At 46.0% G+C, this 22,917-nt stretch overlaps 3 protein-coding genes across 6 annotated transcripts in view; 2 read left to right on the top strand and 1 right to left on the bottom strand.

Moving 5' to 3' along the window:
• FOXJ2 (forkhead box J2) overlaps positions 1–3,079 on the top strand; it is a 30,826-nt gene extending 27,747 nt beyond the window's left edge. For all 4 annotated transcript variants that reach the window (XM_079308998.1, XM_079308999.1, XM_079309000.1 and 1 more), the window contains one exon: positions 477–3,079. In XM_079308998.1, the coding sequence (XP_079165124.1) occupies positions 477–565 (89 nt within the window). In that variant the 3' untranslated portion in view covers positions 566–3,079. The remainder of the gene's footprint in view (positions 1–476) is intronic.
• C3AR1 (complement C3a receptor 1) lies at positions 2,436–11,655 on the bottom strand. Its single transcript, XM_079309036.1, is given in 3 exon segments — positions 2,436–5,605; positions 10,398–10,424; positions 10,426–11,655. Coding segments are annotated over 3 exon segments (1,245 nt in total). The 5' UTR covers positions 10,518–11,655; the 3' UTR covers positions 2,436–4,479.
• Positions 11,656–13,660: 2,005 nt separating this feature from the next.
• Positions 13,661–20,516, top strand: NECAP1 (NECAP endocytosis associated 1). The gene is made up of 8 exons (XM_079309211.1): positions 13,661–14,017; positions 15,286–15,386; positions 15,537–15,641; positions 16,033–16,114; positions 16,478–16,586; positions 16,701–16,887; positions 18,016–18,109; positions 18,225–20,516. Exons 1-8 carry the CDS (start codon positions 13,920–13,922, stop codon positions 18,271–18,273), a joined length of 825 nt encoding a protein of 274 aa, XP_079165337.1. The 5' UTR covers positions 13,661–13,919; the 3' UTR covers positions 18,274–20,516.
• Positions 20,517–22,917: the final 2,401 nt, after the last annotated feature.

The raw sequence follows: 22,917 nt of genomic DNA, 5'->3' as shown, positions 1-22,917 counted from the left end.
GCACTGTGGGTAAAGAGGGAGCATGGACTGCAAGGGACCCTCCATTTAGGGCTCTGTTATAGCTCTGGGAAAGTTTAGGATTTCAAAGGCCTGATTTCTTTCACTTCACATGAACAGTCCTCTAGCTTAGCCTCACCCTCAGTTAGTTGTTTGAAGACAATTTTACGTGAGAAGCTTCTGTTGATGAAGTTGTTTGTGCTCTATCAGCAGTCAGCTATGAGGTAAGTAAAGAAGGCTGAAACTTCTGTGCTGTGGAGGCTTCTGTAGAAAATTTCACAGCAGAACATTCCTAGACACTGGTAGATGCTGACAGAGATTAATGCCAGTAGTGTTCTTGCTTGTTAGACTATTGGAAAGGAGAAGGCCCAAATCACTTTTGGTTTGTTTTGCCCAAGGGCCCACTGTGAAAAAGCATGTAGTTTTAGATTCTAACTGTTGTATTTCCTTTTTCTTCTTTTTTCTTGTTTTTGGCTCAGCTCATCATCTGGTCCCTCGGCCTCCAGTGCCTCCTCCAGGCGCCAATGAGGAAATCCCTGATGATTTCGACTGGGACTTGATCACCTAGCGAGTTACAGACTTGATAGCCCGTCCTTTGTGAAGGACGTGGGAGGGGAGGGAGACATGGGGTCATTGGTGTCAGCACCACCCTCCCCAGCCTCCCTGCCTTGCCTGTATATAGATATATATTCTCTATCTCCGCCAGAGAAGCCACCGCAAGATGCTGCCGAAGATAATCCTTCCTTGCGTCCTGTTTTATCTTCTTTTCTTCTTTTGTTTATTATTATTATTGTTATTATTATTATTATTACCAATAATTGAGCACAGCCCTCCCCCTCCCCCGGTGGCCTCGGACACATCGGATCGGCTCTTTCGTGTTGCGCAGTGCCCAGTGGAGGGCGGGAAGATGGGTCCTTGGTGCCATGAAAAGACCTTGGAAGGCTGAATCCTCGAGTGCATCTTTCTCTGCCTCCGTTATTTTGCGTTTAACAATCCCTCTTTCCCTTCAAGGTGGCCGGTGAATCTGTCGTATTGGCTACTGGAGTGAGAGAGCCTAGTGGACCCTGGGAGCCTGTAGTTATGTTGTTTCGTTAATGTTGTAAAGGTCAGGGGCCTGAAGGGACACTGGAGGGGTGATCTTAGCTCTGTGAACTTTGTCTCACCAGCAGGAACAGCAAGAAAAGAAGTGGTGTTCCCAAGTACAAAGAGAGGGTAATCCCTGAGGTAGGGAGAGCTGAGCTGAGCTGGGAGGGCAGACCTGAGTTTGGAGAAAGGAGAATGTAGCAGAGATGGTATTTCAGCAGAGAAGTTGGGTTTCAGAATGTGGTACCATCTGTGAAGACTGAGAGATTTTGGGGGAATCCTGACCCATTTCCGACACTGCCTTTTGCAGTCTCTAGGTGAAGCCTACATACCCATCAGGTAAAAGAAGCAGTCAGGGGTGTCACATGTGATTCAGCAAATTCTGTTCCCCAGAGCTTTTCATTTCACCCCACACCCCTTCAAGCCCTTTTTCAAAATATGTAGTGAGGCTTTCCCTTTTATATGCAAATTTGGAAGTTTTCTCCCATCAGTATTTGTTCAATTGTTATTTGGTCCTCCACCCCTCATATTTCTTTGGGGGCTGTCCTTGCCTGAGTGCCAGCAGCAGGAATGTGTAGGTGCACGTCCTCCGTCAGTGGTTCCTACTTGGTGAATGGGCTCAAGGTGGGCAGAGGAAGCTGCTGTGCAGAGTGGGGCTGAATTGGGGGCTGCTGGTCAGGGGCTGGACCCTCTGGTCAGGGACTGGGAGGCCCTCACAAGCAGTTTTTGTAAGAGGGGCATTAGGGGAGAGAGGGTGAAGTGGGGCAGGATTTTGAACTGACCAGCCAAAGAGTGTAGTTTAAAAGGGAGGAGGGTGTCTCAGACCCCTTGCAGTTCAGCTGGGGAGATGATGTAATCTACTGTAAATCCTGAAGGATGAGCTTTGTCAGCATGTGCAAATCAGGAAAGTGGAAAAGGTGCAGGAACAGGAGTGAGCATTGAGGTGCTTCCTCCCTGAAGTTGTATTTTGTGTTCTCCTTCTTTTCTTGTATGGCTCTGTTCTGTCAAACCTCGTGTTTCCTCTTAATATTTTGTAAAGCCTCTGCCCGGCCCTTATTCCCTATTTACCAGTGAAGGGAACAAATGTGGAAATAGACTGTCATGGCTGCTTGACAGACCTGGAGCACAGGAGTAAAGTAGTAACCTCTATTCTGACTGCAGGAAGGTGGGGAACTAACACTGCTTTTTAAATTTGCTGTAGGGATAAAGCAATTGGAAATCGGATTGTTGTCAGGGAAGTGGACAGAGTCATTGCATTGGAAGGGGGGAACAACACTTTTTTTTTTTTTTCTTTTTTCCTTTTTTTTCAGATTTTTTTTTTGTGGGGTTTTTTTTTTTTTAAGCGTGTGTTTGGAGGGGGGAGTTCGTCATTGAGCATTTCCAAGAGAAATGAGGAATCCCAGACAGCTTCAACATGGAGTCAGCTGTTATCTCTGCTGCCTCAGGATGGGAATGATACAGCTTGGAAGCATGTATGATAGGTTTCTGTGGAAAGTGGCACCGGAGACAACGAGAGACAACTTATGGCAGGTGCCAGTTAGTGTTTTGCAGTGGACATTGCTGAGAGCCGGCCCTGTGGAAGTCTGAAAACACCATCGGAAGAAAAACCAAGATGGCTCCTTCTGCGTATCCAAGTGCTCCTCATTTGCATATTTGCCTCATTTGCGTATTAAGTTGTGCCTCATTTGCATATGTAAATACATGCCGGTCAGTGTGCAAATTAGCCTCGTTCCTCTGCCCCTGAAGTCAATGTGCGTTGTTAGTGCGTGGTAAGATATCGACGGGTGGGAGTGGAGCTCTGCGGGTGCGCTGGCACCGGCCTGCAGGCAGGGCAGGGGGGCCAGCCTGGCCCACAGAGGGGTCTTGCAGGCCCCTCCAGCCCCATGTGGCCCCCCCAATGCTTTGTGTCAGTGGTCAGGGAGAGAGGGGCGTGGTCTCACGAGTTTATTTTTGTGCATGCTTTCTTAATAAAAAGAAAAAGTGAATGTTTATGGTTTAACTGTTTTGGTGCCAGTATTGATTTTTTTCCTTTTAGCGGCGCCTGTCAGGATGGCTTGGTGTTCCCCACCTTAGAATTTGGGTGCGGACGTGGCTAAATGGAGAGCCCACACCTTGATGTTCTTTAGATGGAGACTTTCTAGGATGTTGAGAGCTGAAGGTTCTCCCAGCTGTCTGTTCAGGGCAGTGAGATCTGAGAGTCTTTCAATTCATGCTCACCAGAAGGGCAGAGTCAAAACTCTACCAATGCTTGCTGTGTATTTGTTGTACTATTTGCTGGCCTTTCTCTTTTAAGGAAGAACTAACACAAAAAGCAGATTTTAAACTGCTTCCATAGAGACCTAGTAAATATATTCCTGCTTTTCAGGAGCAGGGAACATTCAACCTTGGGAACACCCCAAATAGCCTGACTGGATGAAACTTTTTCTCCACTGGAAGGACCTAAGAAGCACATTTCTCTTGTAGAGAGCCTGATGTGACTGAGCGATAAGGTAGTCATTCTCACTTTCTTGGGGTCAGACTGGAGGTTATCACTTCCCAGTTCCAGGGTTTTGTCAAATGGATGCAGCAGTCACTCAGTCTGGGTCATTTAGTGACTGCAGCTGCTCAAATTCTGCTGATGTGCCACCTCAAAATGCAGTAGGTATATTTGGATGATCTCAAATGGCCTCTTAAAAGGAAAATTTGGGACTCTGGTGGTGGAGGGAGTGTTGGGGAGACAGTGAAGTGTGCACATGCTAATGAAGACAGGTACACCATGTTCATTGACCAGTTATTACCACACAGTGATGTATTTGCCAGGACAAAGAATTAGACTGGGCATCTGCCAGGGCACAAAAGTCACTTCAGTGCAGCTGACTGGGGCAAGTGCTGTTCTGGTGCATGGCTGTAAGGAAATGTAGCAGTACCCTCAAGGGAAATCTTCAGATATTCCTACACACCTCAGAGCCCTAGTAGAGTCAGAGGAAAGATGTGATGACCTTCCAAGAAGCAATATCCAAAATTAGTTTTATCTGCACTTTATCAGAGACAGGAGATGTAGAACACAGACATATGCAAATAAAGTAACATTCTTAGCTCAATTGAGAGGTTCAACTACATGATTCCCACCACAAATTTGTAGCCAGCCGTGCTTTCTTAAAATAGTCCATGTAGGTTAAAACTTGTGTCTTCTGCTTCACCAGTCATCCTTCAGATTATTACTCTTGGTGCTTCCAACTTCCCATCTCTCTAGTGTAGTATATAAAGGAGTTACCTGTCATGAGCTGAATGACTGCAGTGTCCTGGGTTGGAGCTGCAGCTTAATCAAACATATTGGAGAGAAAACACCTCCTAAGCAGAGAGAACTGATGTGCAGCACTATAGCTTGCTCTTTCTGCAGTGGTGATAGCAAGTCCTGCATTACAAGGTGCTGCTAAGGTTCTTCTCTGCTGAAGTCTGGCTTCTGTGAAGGGTCGAAGATGAGAGTTCCTCATTAAAGGCACCTTCCAAGATTCTTTGCAACGATTGCCGTACCTTTGCCCTGAAGTTCTGTCCCACAAAAACATAAAGTGGGGGGTTGATGCAGCTGTTGGCATATGCAAGTGCTGTAGAGAGGTGATCCCACAGCATCAGCGACTCTATCTGTCCTCTTCCAAGACTAGGTGCAATGTGGAGAATCCCAACTACGTGGTATGGAGCCCAGCAGATGAAGAATGCAGCTACCACGAACACAACGGTTCGCAGTGTCCTGTTGTGTGGCTTGTGAAACTGATTTGCACGTGTTCTGAAAACAATGAGGGTGTAGCAAACTGCCATTATGCCAAAGGGCAGCACAAAGCCAAAGACAGCCCTGGTGATGTTTATTACCACTGAGGCAAGGGCTGTGGAGTCATTACCTTCAGTGGTACCTCCCCACAAGTCACTAACATTGTAGATTGAGTATTCCTCCCATAACTCATTTACAGACACATTTACAGATGCATTTACAGGATCATCTGTGTAATCACCAACTCCGAAATTGTACACGCACTCCGTTTTGCCATCGTAAGTGCTTGTCTCACGGTAGTAGAAGACAGGGCAGCAGAAAATGAAGGCCAGCATCCAAATGCCACTGCATGTTAGCGATATAAATTTCACTGTTCGGTGGTTCTGACACCAGACAGGTTTCATCACCAGGAGACACCGATCAATGCTGATGGCCACAAGTAGGAAGACACTAGCAAACATGGTAAAGATTATGACTGTTGGAATGACTTTGCAGAGGAACCAGCCATAGGGCCAGTGTTCATGGAGGGCCAGGTGAACAATGGAAAAGGGCAAGGACAAGCAGCATATGATGTCAGCCACAGCAAGGTTTAGGAACCAGACAGTGTTCACAGACCTTTTCATTTTCAGACCAGCTACCCAGATCACCAGCCCATTGCCTGGAATACCTATGACGAAAACGATGGTGAAGATAGCAATGGAGACAATTGATTCTGTTGCATAATATACAGCAGCCTCTTCCTGTGAACTGCTATTGCCCAGGACTTGAGGCATTCTGCAGCTACAAAACAGAAAACAAATTAGCAGCAATTCATATCCTTGGTTCTCATCAGCCATGCAAACACTGGGTGGGGCTTTCCTACCTGCAAGCAGTGGTGTGATTAAAAGAGGGCTCTAGGGAGCATGGTGAACAGGAGTGGGCAAACAGAGGTGTGGGAAGGCAGTTTGTGCAGGCAGGGCAAGCAGGCAGGGTTGCAGGTTTCCTGCTGCTAGTGGGATTTTTAGTTTGTTGTGTTTTTCATGGTTGGTTGGGTTTGGGTTTGGGTTTTTTTTGTTGTTTGGTTGGGTTTTTTTGTTTTTTGTTAGTAATGGTTTTACATGATCAAAAACTGCAGTTACTAAAAGTGTATGTAGTCAAAGAAAACCCTCCAAAAAGGATGGATCTGTCCAGACCCCTTCCTTTGTGGAGTGTTTGAGCTTTATATTAGGGAGGATTTTAATGGCATAGGTACTGAAACTAATGATGATGGAATTGAATCCTTGTGAGTAAGAATTAAAGGCAAGGCTAACAAGACTCACATCCTATTGGGAATCTGTTATCACACATCCAACCAGGAAGAAGAGGTAGACAGCTTATTCTATAAACAGCTGGAGAATGTTTCAAGATCACCAGCCCTTTTTTTTTCAGGTGACTTTAAGCTACCAGATATCTGCTGGGTATCTAATAACAGCAGAAAAAAAGGCATCCAGGAAGTTCTTAGAGTGTGTGGAGGACAACTTTTTGTTGCAGCTGGTGAGAGCCCACCAGGGGAGAGACTGTGTTAGACCTGTTTGCAAATAGAGAGGGCCTGGTGGGAGGAGGTGGTTGGTTGGATACTGCTTGGGGCACAGTGATCATGAAATTATAGAGTTTTTGATATTTGGTGAAATCAGGAGTTTCATCAATAAGACTTTTACACTGGACTTCTGGAGGGCAGACTTCGGCCTATTTAGGAGACTTATTCAGAGAGTTCCTTAGGAAGAAGCCCTTAAGGACAAAGTAGTCCAGGAAAGGTGGGCATTTTTCAAAAGAGACCTTGAGGGCAGAAGAACAGACTGTTCCCTGTGTGCCGAAAGATGAGTCAACAAGGCAAACATCCAGCCTGGATGGGCAATGGTTTTGAAGGAAATTAGGAATAAAAAGAGGATGTATCAGCTTTGGAAGGAGGGTCAGGTCTCTCAGAAGTATTTAAGGCGTTTGCTAGGACATGTAGGAAAACAATTTGAGAGGTCAAAGATCAGTTTGAACCTTATTTGGCAACTTTTGCAAAGGATAATAAAAATGTTTTTACAAATATATTAATGGCAAAAGGAAGAGTAAGAGCAACCTTTGTTCTCTACTGCATGAGGGAGGGAGGGAACTTAGTAACTGCAGATGAGGAGAAGGTAGAAGTGCTTAATGCCTTCTTGGCCTCAGTCTTCAGTGAGAAGACAGTCTGTCCTCAGAACAACTCCTGGGTTGGTAGATGGTGTCAGGAAGCAGAATCTCTGTAATCCAGGAGGAGGCAGTCAGAGAACTGCTGAGATGCTTGGATATGCATAAATCTATGGGACCAGATGGGATCCATCCCAGGATGATGAGGGAGCTGACAGATGAGCTTGCAAAGCCACTCTCCATCATTTACCAACAGTCCTAGCTCACTGGGGAGGTTCCAGATGACTGGAAGCTGGCCAGTGTGACACCCATTCACAAAAAGGGTGGGAAGGAGGATCCTGGTAACTATAGGCCAGTTAGCCTGACCTCAGTACCCAGTTTATACTGGAACAGTTTATACTGAGTGCCATCACACAGCACTTAGAGGATAGCCAGGGTATCAGACCCAGCCAGTGTGGCTTTAGGAGGGGAAGGTCATGGTTGACCAACCCGATCTCCTTTCATGACCAGGTGACCCACCTGGTGGGTGTGGGAAAGGCTGTGGATGTTGTGTACCTGGACTTCAGCAAGGCCTTTGACACTGTCTCCCTCAGCACACTCCTGGAGAAGCTGGCAGCCCGTGGCTTGGACAGGAGCACTCTGTGCTGGGTTAGGAACTGGCTGGATGGCCGGGCCCAGAGAGTGGTGAATGGTGCTGCATCCAGCTGGGGATCACTGACCAGTGGTGTCCCCCAGGGGTCTGTGCTGGGGCCAGTCCTGTTCAATATTTTCATTGATGACATGTATGAGGGTATTGAGTCTTTCATTAGTAAATTTGCATATGACACTAAGTTGGGAATGTGTGTCAATGTGTTGGAAGGGAGGAGAGCTCTGCAGAGGGACTTGGAACAGTTGGATGGATGGGCAAAGTCCAGTGGGATGAGGTTTATTTAAGTCCAAGTGCCGAGTCTTGTATTTTGGCCACAATAACCCCTGCAGTGCTCTAGGGTGGGGATGGTGTGGCTGCACAGTGCCCAGGCAGAAAGGGACCTGGGGATACTGGTCAACAGCAACTGAACCTGAGCCAGCAGTGTGCCCTGGTGACCAAGAAGGCCAATGGCATCTTCTATCAAGAATAGTGTGGCCAGCAGGACCAGGGGCACTGAACTCGGCACTGGTGAGGTCACCCTTGAGTGCTGTGTCCAGTTCTGGCCCCTCAGTTTAGGAAGGACCTTGAGACACTTGAGCGAGTCCAGAGGAGAGAACAAGACTGGTGAGGGGTTTGGAACACAAACTCTGTGAGGAATGAGGGAGCTGGGGTTGTTTAGCCCAGAGAAAAGGAGACTCAGGGGTGACCTTAACACTCTCCACAGCTACCTGAAAGGTGGTTGTAGCCATGTGGGGCTTGGTCTCTTTTTCCAGGCAGCAACTGACAGAACAAGAGGACACAGTCTTAAGCTGCACCAAGGGAAATATAGGCTGGATATTAAGAAAAAGTTTTTTACTAAAAGAGTGATAAAGTACTGGAATGATCTGCCTGGGGAGGTGGTGGAGTCACCATCCCTGGATGTGTGTAAAAAAAAAGATTGGATGTGGCACTTGGTGCCATGGTTTAGTTAAAGTGTTAGGGCTGGGTTGGACTTAATTATCTTGAAGGTCTCTTCCAGCCTAGTGATTCTGTGATCCTCCATCCCCAAATTCTTCTCTTAGCCTTTACTGAAGCATCCCTGAGTCAGATGACAGTACAGAGCTGACAGGGTACAAAGGCACTGGCCTACACAGGTTTGTTACTAGTGTGACTGTTGTACACCATCATTCTCATGGTGGCTGTTACGTAAGCCTGCTATTCAAATGGGGCTCTATACAGTTATGCACTCCTATCTCTGTCATCCCTTTGATTTCCATCTAGTTCTGCTTAGTCTCCAAAGTGCAGTTCTCTATTCACGTGGCCATGCTGTCCCCAGGTGTGTTTCCTGGTTGACTTCCTGCTTCAGAAAGGCAAATCAGCATTTTTAGTTCCTGTTTCCTTTAAAATGGGTGATTTCTTCTGGCGTAACTGGTGAAGTACATTTAAGAAAGCAATGCCTGTCTTTCTGAAATAACACTGCTTCACTTTTGGAACATTACAAATAGAATAGACAGGACATCAACTCTGTTGGCTAAGGGATATTTTAGGGAAGTGCCAGTGACCACTTCCTTTTCCTTTGTATGTGTTCTGAGCTGTCTGCTGGTTCCTTGGAAAGCTTATCTTGACCAGGAGAAAGGCAAGACATTAATGGTTTAAGATTCTATGAAAAATAAGAAATGAATGTTTAAGAAGAACAGACAAGTATTTGCTTGTAGAAATAAAGATGAAAATACAAAGTAATGTTCTTGAGCCATTTTAGGTATGAGGTGTCTCACTGCAAGATAAGCTGACCTACAGCATATTTAAGTGACATTTTAAAACTATGATCATAGTAGAGGAAAAATGTCAATTGCTCAATTATTCTTGGACTTAAATTTAGAAAGTAAATTTAGAAAGAAAAAGAAAAGCAGCAAAGCCAAGATAGAATTGAGAAAAAACCCCCTGATCTTCATAATTTAGGCATTAATATAATTGTCTGTAAAACTCCTGTTAACTAAACCCTTGCTGAATTGATGAAGGCAGTTGTGTTACTGAAAGGTCCCAAAAAATGCTACCAAAATGCAAGGAAACTGAATAGAGAAGAGCTGAATGCAGCCTGCAGAAGCAACTGAGAAGACATTAATAAGACAACTGGACCTCTTTTAACCTCTGTTATGCCAGGACTTGAATACTAGTCAGAGACTGTTGTATGCAGGACTACATATAAATATTATTAAAAAACCCAATCAAATAATCAATCTTATTCTTGCATAATGTGCAGTCTGAAAGTGGACTGACACATAAGTGTTTGAACTGCTCCACTAAGAATAAAATGAGATAAACAATTGTAAAAAACATCGTGATTTATCAGTTTTTGGTAATATCTCCTAAGAGACTTTTAAGTGAGGGTGACCTGCAAGGAAAGCTATGAAAGAAATTACCGGAAGGCTTAACTTAAAACTGGAGGCTTAATTTAAAATCATCCCAAGTTTTGTTCCATTTCCTGTGGTCTTGCTGATCTATGTAGAAGCAAAATTTAGAGGGACAATTGGTAAACAGTGCTGCAAGAATTGAACCCTGCTGCCTCTCTATAGCTACAGAAAATTGTATGAAGAAGATAGAGAAACAAGGAATGCTGCAAAATAGTAATGCAAGTCCTACTCCAAAGTAAACTAAGGGGCAAATCAATTAGAACATACTGCCCACATTATGTTTCCCACAGTGCTAAAAGGGTTGCAATGTGGTTTGAAAATGGAAGGAAGAACTGGAGGAGGGAGAGAGGTTTTCAGGAGTGAAGAATAATAAATGGCAAGTAGGTGAGGAAAGCAAAATTCTCCAGCTTATCATACCTACCTGAGTGAAGCAGTTATTTCAGTGTGTTGGTGCAAGCACCATCAATCCTGTCTCTGGAGTGACTGAAAAAGCTCTCACATGACATTTTAGGAACTGCATTTTTTTTCCCTGCATGCGCATGTGTGTGCCAAGTGTGTTCTTTCACCCTGATAAAATGACTCATTTGAATGTCATTTCAAGATTTAGATATCATATGGTCATAAAATAAAGAGTCAAACCACAGGAAGTTCCTCAAAACTGTCAAAATAAAATAGTGCTCTAAATAAAATATTAATAGAAAGCATGGGAATGGTAATCACAGATGTATACTTTACTATATTCTGTAAAACAACAGAATGACATCTTGCCTGTTGATACTGTGTGACCTTTGCTGGAAGTAATTCCTAAGTCTAAACCCTGCCATGTCACTGTGAAATATCTGCTCTGTTATTGTCTTGTAGACACTTCTGTGTCTTAACAGGTCAGCACGTTCACCTAGCTAATTCCATTTCTAGGATTCTTACCAGTCCAGATCAGCTTCTGTTCCAGCTTGGGATGGTTTACTTCATCAAACACCGAACACTGTACTCAGCAAACCATGACTGGTCTTGACAAAAGGATTTTAATCTGCCTTTTACTTTCCAAGTCTATTCTTTAAAAAGGAATTTGACTGACAAAAAGTTAGAAGGGGTTAACTGAAATGCTGATTTGCTCAAAATGTGGCAAGACAATAAAAACTGAAGACTTCCAGGGCAAGGCATTTCTGGTGTTCAACAAGGGATTTCCCCATCACCCTTCACAATTTGGGAAATCAAGATTGCTAGCAGAAATTACAAAAGCCCAGATATACAAGAATCAGCCTGTATTTTGGTTTTGGTCTGGGAAATAAACAGAGCAGACTTCTGCTCCTAAGCGTGTCTGTGAAAGACACAGATGCTGCCTCCAACACAAAACCAGAAAAAGGAAGACAGGCCAGTGCTGAGCTGTACCCACAAAGATAGACAAGCTGTCAGCAGCCTGCCAGGAAAATTCCTGTAGCTTCATCTTATTCTCTGCTGCCATCCTACCAGGAGGACTCCTCGGGCCCAGACAGGCAGTGCTGATAGGAGTTTACCCCTACAGTGTCCTCTTGGCTGAGGGACACATAGCCTGGTCACCACCATGGGACCTGCCAGTCAAGCCCTACTTTGCAGGAAGGTCCTTAACCACTTCCATCCTCCAGGTTAAATATGTTCTATTTCAAGATTTCAACCTCTCTGCTGAATCCTTACCAAAAAAAAAAAAAAAAAAAAAAAAGTCAAAAAAGAAATACAAAATATTAAACTTCAGTGGTTATTGGCAATGCTTTGTATTTTGCAGAAATGCTTGTTTGAACCAAGCAGAAAAATGTTATGTTGTCTGCTTGTTAGGTCTCAATGGAATTGAATGGGAGATGTATTCCTGGTGTTCTGGTCCTGTTTGTCTTTCTTCACATGCCTTATAATAGTTGGCCCTTGGCCACCGCCTCATCCGAGATGCTCTCCTTCTGGAGGGGCAGTAGGAGGACTGTGGCACACTGAGTGACAGCACTGCAAAGATGGAAATGAAATTTAAAACTGCTATGCTAATTGTGAATCATTGAACTTGGAAAAGCAACTGTAACTTATGCACATGGAGGGTGTACTCCCAGTAAATTATTAGTGCTCAATGAAAAAACTTAGCAGTCACTGCAGGAACTTCTGATGAAAAATTAGCTCAACAAGCAACTCCATCCAAAAGGTAAATATAAGTTTCTTCATGAATTCTGAATGCTGTACTGGCCCTTGAACTTAAAAAGTTATAGAACAAGAAAAAATATAGAGAATGATGACTAGACAGCCATGGCTGGGAATGGCTCTGTCTGCATTAACTAATGCTATTCCCTACTGGGAAAACCAGCAAACAAAACAGAACCAGAAAAAAGAACCAAAACAAAGCAACAACAAAAACCACAAAAAACCACACTAAAGCAAACAAAAATCCCAAGAACCAAACAACAAAAAACCAACCAACCAACGACCACCACCCCCCCCAACCCAAAACCTCAAACTTCTTGATGTTTCAATGATTATTTTGATTGTTTTTGCCTCAGGGACACTGACTCCACCACCCCCGTTCCAATGCTTGACATGGAATGCTCAGACATGGCTCTACGTAATTTTTAAACTTTTCCTATGCCATTTCTTCCACTTTTCAGAATAAACAGTGGTACTGTGATAATTGATAAAAGATTCGTGTTAATCATAAAAGTATTGGGGTTTGTTATAAACCAGAATACTTGGGTCTGAAATGAAGCATGACACTAAAGAAAGGAAAATATACGATTAAATCATTTTGTTTTAAATCCTCCTGTTATGAGTATTATGTTTCTAAATAAGTTTTATCTACTGTCAGCCTGCAAAACAAGGCTTTCACACAGCCCAGGAGATTCTGCAAAATCAGGTTTCCTGCCTGTGTGTAATCAATTGCAGCATATCCCTAAAACCAGACTTCCTGATTTCTGCCATTCCTTATCTATGGGACGTGACAAATTGTCTAGAGACTCACGCCGTGCAGCGATCCCACGGACCACCACTGCTTACCTGGCAAAATTATGACAACAAAAAATAACAGTTATTGATAACTACAAGGAAACCATGCTATATAAAGGAGCTACAAACCAAAGTTCGATGGAGCATGGAGTGGGCTGTGACCCCTCTGCCTCCCCAGCGCTGCTTGCTCTGTCTATGTAAAATAAAGCAATCTAAATTTGCTAAATATCGAGACTTGTTTCTCATTTATAACAGTACTTTTTGAGACTCCGTCATGGGACTCTGCACAGCACTTAAATTTCTACACCATTCTCCACTGAAAAACCACCACCAAGAGTGGTTTAAATGCTGCCAGCCTTACCATTATTTGATAAACAAACTAGTACGTACGCCCTTACTTTGGCCACATTATGGGGGAAGACCCACTCCTGAAACTAAGCTTTGCATAACTGGCATTTCCATCACTTCCAGCAGCAAAACCTGTCGTGCTTCGCGCCGCAATTCCTTTTTGGCTTGCTCTTTCATCAAGAAGCCACCTAATGCCCGCACTACAGAGAGAACACTGACGCTTAACCCGCCGGGTGTGCCCAGGGCGGCAGGCGAGCGGCCCCGGGGGATGCAGGGGAGCAGGTGGATGCCGTGAGGCGGCCCGCCCCCCCGGGCTCCCAGAGCCATCCCGCCCGGCATTCCCTCAGACTGCACCGGCATCCCGCCCCACACAAACATGGCCGCGCCAGCCCCGCCGCGGCACCTGCCAGGCCCCAAGATGGCGCCGGCCGCCGCTGCTGTGTCAGGGGCGGCTCCAAGATGGCGCCCGCCCGCCCCCGCTGCCAGCATCCAAGATGGCTCCATCAGCTTCTCCGACGTGGCCCGCGTCTGGCCCGGCCGCGCCGGCGCCCCCAGGCGGTGTCTGCCCTCATCAAAGATGGCGGTGGGCAGCGCCGCTGGTCACTAGGCTCCCGCCGCTCGCTCCTCGCCGGGCTTCGCGGACGACATGGCGGCAGCCGAGCTGGAGTACGAGTCCGTTCTCTGCGTGAAGCCCGATGTCAACGTCTACCGTATCCCGCCGCGCACCTCCAACCGCGGGTACAGGTAAGGGACGTGCGGCGCTCGCGACCGCCCCGGCGCGGCCCGGCGCAGCCTGCCTCAGCCCCTGGCCGCAGGGCAGCCGGAGACTGGGCTGTGCCATGCCCTGAACCCGCTCCGGCCGAGCTCTGGAGGAGCCGCCGGCTGCAGTTGCCTCTTGTGGGCAAGTGTTCAGCGCCTGGAGGTAGAGGAGCCTCGGCTCCGTGCTGTGGAGGAGCAGGGCTGCTCCGCTAGTCAGGGGCAGGAGGTTGGGCGCAGCTTGCTCTGCCAGGCAGAGCTGACGCCTCTCCCGGTTCGCTGTGTTCCCGGGGATGTGACGCTGGTGTCCTGTAACGGCACGTTGGATTTGGCCTGGTGGCTCTCGCAGTGGCGGGGAGGAAAGCAGGAGGAATTCGGCGTGATTTTTAAGAGGAGGCTGCAGGACCAGCAGAAATGCCTTCTGTGGTCAGCCTAAAGCAGCAGAGTGTGGCTTGGTGAGATGTGCCCGCAGGCCTGCTGGAGAAGCGGGTTTGTGTGCTCCCCGAACCTGACAGACTGTAGGCGGATGTTGTGCCTGGTCAGGAATGTTTGCTTCCAGTTATAAAATCCTGTAGATTTTACAGCACCAAGCCTGCCAGAGTTCAGGAAGTGTTTGGACAATGCTCTCAGGCACCTGGTGTCATTTTTGGGTGTCCTGTGCAGGGCCAGGAGTTGGATTCAGTGATCCTTGTGGGTCCCTTCCAACTCAGAATATTCTGTGATGCTGTAGGTTGGGGGTTTTTTCTCTCTTTTTTATTTTTTTTTTCTTCCCCCCGTTCACAAGAGTCTGTGGCAGAGTGTGATGGATCAGTCAAAATGTGTGTGTGCATGTTTTGCCTGGTGTCAGCTGCCTGTACTCTGTTATTTTACAACAATAGGGTAGAATAACAGAGTGTTTTCAGCCTGTTACTAATTAATTTTTGGGGTCTTCCCAATGCTCACAAAAGTCACTTTTTTGGATTTCCTGTTCAAGTGAGTTTGTGGGCTTATGTCTCCCTTATTTTGCAAGCTTGTAAAGGTGAGGAGTTGATGTTCTCTGGACTGTCTCTCTCCCTTTGCCCAGAGATGTCAGTTAGAGTTGTGTGTCAATTGGCAGCAGCAAGAGAGGAGCTGAGACCCCATGTTTTATTTTGGGAGGGAAGTGCAATGAGACATCTACAGAGGTTGAGGGTTTGGGAGAATTGACTTCTGCTGAGGTGGCTGGGCAGAATTGGAGAGGTTGACAATGGTCAGTGATCAGATGCTCTTCCTTTCAGGGCATCTGACTGGAAACTGGACCATCCAGACTGGACAGGGCGGCTTCGTGTCACCTCCAAAGGCAAAACTGCTTACATAAAGCTGGAGGATAAGGTTTCAGGTAAGGGAAAGGCTGTGCCCTGGCCAGGCTGTGACTGTGATTGCTGCCCATGAGCCTGTGTTTCTAAGCCTGCCCAGAGCTGTGCATGGCAGCCTTGGCCACGCTTTAGGAAGGGATCACTCTCCTTAAAACCTGATTCTTTGTCTGCAGGAGAACTTTTTGCCCAGGCTCCTATAGATCAGTACCCTGGCATTGCAGTGGAGACTGTGGCAGATTCCAGCCGCTACTTTGTCATTCGAATTCAGGATGGGACTGGTGAGTTGGGGGCCAATGTATGTGCCAAGTGCTTGGGGTGGAGGAGATCCAGGTGAGGCTAGGAGTGTGCCAGGAGGGTAAAAATGGTGTTGGGAATGCTGGAAAGGTGAGGTGGTGAGCCTGGAGGGGTCTGAGGGGAAGGTAAACAGAGAAGGTTCTCTGCATTGTGCAAGAGTCCAGGGACTGGGCTGGGAAGGAACATTTGGTTTCCAAGCACGCCCTGTGGGAAGCAGGGTGCATCCTGAAGGCTAGGGACAAGGAACTGCTGTGAGCTGCTGGCATCTGGCTGCAGGTGTGTCAGAGAGAGGTAGCACGAGGGGTTTAGGACAAGCAGAGGTTTTGTGGCCCAGTTGCAGGGCACCTCCAGTGACTCCCCCTGTCTCCTTGCTAGGACGAAGTGCTTTCATAGGCATTGGCTTCACGGATCGGGGTGATGCCTTTGACTTCAACGTCTCTTTGCAGGATCATTTCAAGTGAGTTTTGCTTTTCTGCTCTTTTTCCTCTGGCCTGTAGAACGAGATGGATGGTGGTGCATGTTCATTTAGCACAGGTTTCCTTGGAGTGTCCCTGAAAGCCTTCTCTGGCAGGCGACACTTGTGTGTGCTGCCAGTTGTTGTGCAGGCTGAGAGTCCCTGTCCTGTGATGCTCCAGGTGCAGTGTTAAACAGCCTCATGGGTTTGTGCTGACCCCAGCTTTGTGCTGGCTGACACCAGGAGTAGGGAGGTAGCTGGTTTGACAAGGCAAGGTAGCTTGGTGGGATGTAGAGAGAAACCACACATTTTTCTAAAATACTGTTCCTTTTTGCCACAGGGTCTCATGTCTTCTCTTCTTTTTAGGTGGGTGAAGCAGGAGACTGAAATCTCTAAGGAGTCCCAGGAAGCTGACACTCGTCCCAAATTAGACTTAGGGTTTAAGGAAGGGCAGACCATCAAACTAAACATTGGGGTAAGCAGAGCAGTTTACCCTGCATCTTTCTCTGGGTGTCCTGATGGAGACTCTTCTTTATGCTTCCTTTTTTTTTTTTTTTTTTTTTTTTTTTTTTTTTTTTTTTTAATACAGAACATGACATCAAAGAAAGGAGGAGCAGCCAAGCCCCGTGTGTCTGGATCAGGGGGCCTAAGCCTGCTGCCACCCCCACCAGGAGGCAAAATTACAGTCCCTCCTATACCTCCCCCTTCTTCCACAGCCATTGCCAACCACGTCACACCACCACCCGTGCAGAAATCCAGTAATGCAAGCAGTGCAGGTAAACATTAGCACTGAGCCAGCAATCTGTCAGACACTGCTTCAGTGTACCTGTGTTCAGCCTAGTGCCAGCAGTGCCCTCTGACACATGGTGTGTCCCAAGGGGTTTGGTCTCTTTGGCAGCTCCGGTGTCCCCAGTGCAAGAAAGATGTGAACCTGTTATACTGAGTCCAGAGGACGGCCATGGGAATGGTCAGAAGTCTGGAATACCTCTCCTGTGAAGAAAGATTGAGAGAGTTGGGATTGTTTAGCCTGGAGAGGACAAGGCCCTGGAGAGACTTTTCACTATGTAAAAAGAGCTTGTAACAAAGATGGAGAAAGACTTTTTACCAGGGCTTGTAGTGAAGGAGTGAAGGGTAAAGGCTTAAACTGAAAAAATGTACATTTAGAATGGATATAAAGAAGAAGTTTTTGCCATGGGGATGGTGAAACCCTGAAACAGATTGCTCAGAGAAGCAGTGGATGTGTTCAAGACCAGATTGGATGGGGCTTTGAGTAACCTGATTTAGTGCAAGATGTCCCTGCTCATGGCATGGCAGTGGGACTAGATGAGATGGTCTTTAGAGGTCCTTCCAACTTAAGTCATCCTATGACTCTGTAACAAAGAGGTTGCTGCAGTCTTCTGGATGCTGTGCTAAAAGTGGGACCACACAGAGGTGTCTGGAGAGCTGATGATCCCTTTGGAAAGGCCGAGACTTCAGCATTGTTGTCCACAGATTTGAGTGAGAAGAAACCATAAGCTTCTGGATAGGGCTCATGTGGCTCCATATTAAGGTGGTGTCTGTTTGGCAGCTGTTATGATTGCTGAGATTGGGTTGAGTCTGAGCTGTATATCTGCTGGGAGAGGTAATAAGTGACAAATGTGTCAGGTGGTGTGCTGAGTGGAGACTGAATAGTTCCTGAAGACAATTACCCTTGCAATGTCAGCTGGAGGTGTGCACATTCAGCAAAAGGAGATGCTGTTGTAACAAACTCCTTAAAAAGTCTGACTTCTGCAGGGAGAGCCAGAGTCTCTTCAAAGATTTTCTGCCCCTGCATACAGGAGTTTGTTTAAGGTGACAGTTAAAATGTGTGTAAAGTTATCTGGATAAGCTAATGTATTTTTTTCTCTCTCTCTCTTCTGCCTTAGATATTCTTTTAGACTTGGATGCTCCTGCAGCTGCATCCAAGGCACCAGTATCAGCTACCACAGACCTCTGGGGAGACTTCAGCACTGCATCCAGGTAAACTGTGATGAATGGAACAGAAGAAGGGTAGTGTTCTGATGGGTGTGGGAAGAACCAGAAGTTAAGAAGTCTTACTGGATCTGCTCATTTGATTTTCCTTTTTTTATTTCAGTGCTGTTCCCAATCAGGCTCCTCAGCAGTCCAACTGGGTCCAGTTCTGAATGATCAAAGCAGTGGAATGGGACAAACTGATGACCTAGAGGCACCAAATGGGATCAGAGGGGGCACAAACCTCTCTAGTCTTCAATCAAATTGGGACAATCCTTCATTTTTAGATCAGACCTTCACTTAAACTTACTATTTTTGATCCCACTGAACCTAAAGAGAACACACTGACTCCTCCCAAGATGGGCAAGGAGGAAAGAGGTAGCTTTATCTCTCCCATCCACTTGGCCATTACATGGTACATCCTAGCTCTTTTTCCCTGTCTTTCCTTATAGGGAAAGAAAGAATCTTGAAGAGAGTGGGTACAGGAGGAGGCTGGGTAGATGCCTCTGGGTTCCTTGTCCTTCAGATTTTCTCTGGCTAGGCTGTTGCTTTTTTTATGGCTGCTTTCAGTAGTGACTGCAGCCCCTACAGCTTGCGGTGCTGAGGACAGCTGCATCTGGCTACACCTGCTAAATGGAACCTCTAAGGAGATAGGTCTTGTCTCAACACAAAGCCCTCCTGGATTAATAACATCTGTGGTGAGGAGTGACCCTCCCCATGCACACACTACTCTTCTGTCTTTGGTGCAATTCTTGGTAGTGCTGCATGTCCTCATGCTCCTGTGGGGGGAGTCATGCAAGTCCTTGAGTAGCCCTGCTGCCCTTGCGCTGTAGTTCCAGCTGGGCACCCCATCTCGAGGCTCCTGATTTGGCTTGCAGGTTCACTGGAGAAACTTCTCTCATTTTAACTCCTTTCTCCCCAGGCAAAGGCCTCACTGTCACTGAGCTGATTTAACTGGAAATAGCTTTAAGAAAAGAAAAGCCTGTTTTTGCAATTCGGTAGTTACTTGCACTAGATGACAACCAGGTGATTCCCACCACTCAACATTTCATGTTCCTGCATCACTATCCTGAGCCCTGGCCTTGTGTTGTGACTTGGCACTGTGTTACAAGTATTGCATATCTACAGTAAGAATTATGGTGGGACAACAGATTATTCTCTGATGAAGGGACAGTCTCCTTCCCCTTTTCAACTCACTCATTTGAGCAAGAAATGTATAGTAGGCTCAATCCTGACATGTGTGGGAGCAAAAATTGTCCCACCTGTGTTCCTTATTATGACTTTTCTTCTGAGTTCAAATTTCAGGGATGTGAGCTGGTTATTGGAACTTAGATTTTTTAAATTATTTTTAATGTGTGTCCAAGCCCCCTATATTTCCTGTGTGGTTAAGGGAGTAAGAGGTAAAAAGCCATGAATTTCTACTTTTTTTCCTCTGGGAGAGTTTCCTGACTCCCTTCAGTGTGGACACTATTTCATCTTTAGCAGTTGTGGATGTAATCTGGGGTGTAAATTTTGATTGATTACTCTAGGCAAACTCACAGGGCTGGCTGGAAACCTCACAATGCTGAACTGCTTCCCTTCATACTGGTGCAGAAGGCAAAACACTAGCTGGGAAGGTGGTCTCAGAAACTCTTAGACAGCAGTAACCAGTTACTGGAACACTAGGGCTTTGGTGCTTTGCTGGAAGGCTTCTTCCTGTTTCAAACACCCAACACAGCAACACTTTTGTGTCTCTAGCACACCTTCGCAAGGGAATATTTCCCTTGGGACAAAAATTTTCTGGTGAGGCTTTAAAAAGAGTAGTTAGATATATGCACCTTGTATTGGCAAAGGTCCTTTGTCACTTTTGTCTGGCTATAGTGAGGGCATTTTGGAGACAGTTTTACTTAGACCATCCCTCTGGGGAGCAACATTCTTGAAATAGCTCTAAAGCTGCTGCAGTTCCACTTGTAGAAGTGGGGACCAGACTGCTCTTGGATGTATTTTAAGTAGTCATTTTACCCTGATTCCCTGGCTCTCTTGGTGTTTCCCCCTGCCAGCTTTCCCCTGCCTTCAGAGTCACTCCTGAAGTCTCACTGTACTTGAACTCCCTGCCTCCTTAACTTGTGGATGGCTGTAGTCTGCAAGCAACATCACAGTCTCTACTGGGTTAGCATTTTGTTTTCTATGTCTTTTTGTTTGCTCACATCCTTGTGAGGTCCTGTCATTTCAACTATGTATCAATTCCCCAACCAAGGAAGTTCATGGCACCAATTAACAACTAACTAGGAGCCTCTTCTGTATTGTCTTAGTATTCTGGAGATAATATATTATGTATTTGAAAAGCTGAAGAAGCAAAAATTAAAGATATATGTATATAAAGCATAAGATGTACTGGTGCAAATGGTAATTAAACAAGTAATACTGGGGCAAAGTATGTCATGAGTCTTCTAAGTTGTCAAATTGTTTTTGCTTTGGAAGCCTCTAGGTTGAAGGTCTTCATGTCTCCAGCAAGATCCTCACAGCCTACTTATCCTTCTGCATTTATCTGTTGTGGCCTGCAGAGTGGACAAGAGCAACTTCAGGAGTGATGGGTTCAGGCTCTTTCTGAGCAAAGAGGTAGGAGTGTGGGAGAAGGACACAAAAATGACACAGCTGTTCCAAATGAGGTAAAAAACTAACACAATATGAAATGCCAATCAACAACATGGAAACAGGCCTGACTGTAGGTTCCTGTGGTACTTGGTAAGAGTGTGGATAAAAATGAGCAAGTGAGAAGACTTGGTTGCCCTGATACATAGCATCTCAGACATTAAAAAGGCTTCTACAGCCTGCAGATATTTTCAGAAATTAATCTTTCGTTTTTGCTAGATGCAAAACAATTTCTGCCTACTAGAGAGATAAGCAAGGGGAGCAAAGTAGGTCCTTTGTTAGGGGCAGCTAGGACAGGCTGCCTGGAAAGAGAGAGGAAACAGGAAGATGAGTCATAGCATGGCAGGCAGGGGCAGAGGTCTCACCAGCAGAGGAGCAGTCCTGAAGTACCTAAGCACAAAGATCAGAGCAGGTCAGGATGAGAATTTAGGTAGCAGGGTATGTGGCCTGACAGGGACATTGCCAGGCATGCTGTGCTAGCTCAAGCAGGGATCAAGTGTGGGACACTTGGTTGTCATAAAGCCCGCATTGCTGAGGTTTCTCAGAGTCAAACACCTCTATTAAGCTGGACCTGAGTCCAGCCAATCCCCCAGGACGTGAAGAATATGTTCAGGGCCCTGACATTGTTCTATCAAGCCTGCTTGCAGCCATCTAGCACAGCATGCTTGCTCCATGTTCCTCTGCCAGAGAGCAAAGCTCTGTATATGGCTGTGTTGAAAGTACAATACAAGTGTTGTGGCCTGGGTAAAGATAAGAAGTCTTAACCTTTTAAGTCAGCTGTTTGAATTGTCAAACATTCTATCATCTGTAGTGGCTGGGGGAAAAAAAAAAAAGGCATTTTTTCAGCTCTAGGACCAAAGCTTTTGGTAAGTAGGATGGGTATGTTGTATAGGTTCTGGCAGGGAGAAGATGAAGCATTTTACCCATAAGCTATGGTGGAGCTTCTCAGACTTTTCAGTAGGTGCTTGCAGCAGAAAGAGCTGAAAAGCCTAAAAGAGTCTTTCTCCAGAGCAGGAAGATTTTCAGATGAAGTTCACCTAAGGGAAGTGTTGGGATATACTCCTGTTCATGAATAAAAAGCACAGAAGACTGGAAAACAGTACATTAGGGAGAGCTTAGTCCTGTGTTGAGATCTTCCCAGGCCCTATGCCTTTACTCACAGCAAGACCTGCTAGAATGCACAGCTTGGTGAGTCCTGTGAAACTTTTCCCTTTCTTCCAATTGGGGGACAGACTGTTGCACATGGAAAGAATCAGGAAACAAGTGACAAAGGCAAGATCCCATTTTGTCTGGTTTTTGGTTGTCAATTGTTCTGTGGGCCTTGTAGTTCAGATGGGATGTGAGTATTTCCCTGCCTCTTCTCCTATTAATTATATTCTATTTCCTGTGATTTCGTGTCTCAGAGCTGTGCAGCAACTGTTCTTACCACAGCCACACAATATGGGTTGCAGACACAAACCTGCCAGATTTCACAAAGCCTTGATGCTGTGTTTGGACTCCTGAAGTATTGGAGAAGGCCTGTACATTGGAGGAAATCAAACAAAAACCAAACAGGAAACCAAAACCCCCGAAGTCTTCCTGAGCTTTGATGATGAGGTGAAAGGATCTGAATCTGAGCTTACCCTGATAGATCAGCATAAACCTACAAGGTTCTAGGAGGAACCTTGGGTTCCTCCAATGGGGCTGTTAATGTATATAAGCAGAGTACTGTAGCCCAAACAGTTAACACATGTCGTAATACCTCCAGGTCTAGGTGGCCTGATGTGTGCTCATTACATTATGTGGACAATAGACTCACTCTGGAGACTGTTACTGGTCTCTTTCTTCCAAGATCATAGCTCTGTCCATGCTAACAGTCAGGGAAAGCACACTGCAGGATGACAGCTTAAATTTGCCACCTGCCATTACCTATAGCTGTATGTCCCCATCCAGAGCTGAGGCTCTGATGGACATTCCTTGAAGCTGAGTATGGGAAGATCAGCCAGCAACAGCTGGACCATGTAGTGGTTCCTGACCAGAACTATGTTTTCCAGTCACTGCTGGGATCCTGCAGTGGACTTCTGGCATCATAGGTGTTTGGGGCAGTCTAGGCAGGTAAGTTGCAGTGAATGCCCTGCTCTGCCTTTTCTTTCCCAGGCACTGTGGGATGGCAGCTCCTGTGTGTTGAGGCAGAGGCAGCTGCCTTG

The sequence above is a fragment of the Erithacus rubecula genome (assembly GCF_903797595.1).
Source record: "Erithacus rubecula genome assembly, chromosome: 1".
NCBI lineage: Eukaryota > Metazoa > Chordata > Aves > Passeriformes > Muscicapidae > Erithacus > Erithacus rubecula.
Note: the sequence above shows the minus strand (reverse complement) of the source record. Positions and strands in the feature narration are given on the sequence as shown.

Excerpts from the sequence above, each read along its gene's own strand:
- NECAP1 (XM_079309211.1), top strand. The coding sequence starts at position 13,920 with ATGGCGGCAGCCGAGCTGGAGTACGAGTCCGTTCTCTGCGTGAAGCCC. Across the intron at positions 14,018-15,285 it reads ACCTCCAACCGCGGGTACAG|GGCATCTGACTGGAAACTGG; the intron begins GTAAGGGACGTG and ends TCTTCCTTTCAG. Across the intron at positions 15,642-16,032 it reads TCGAATTCAGGATGGGACTG|GACGAAGTGCTTTCATAGGC; the intron begins GTGAGTTGGGGG and ends TCTCCTTGCTAG.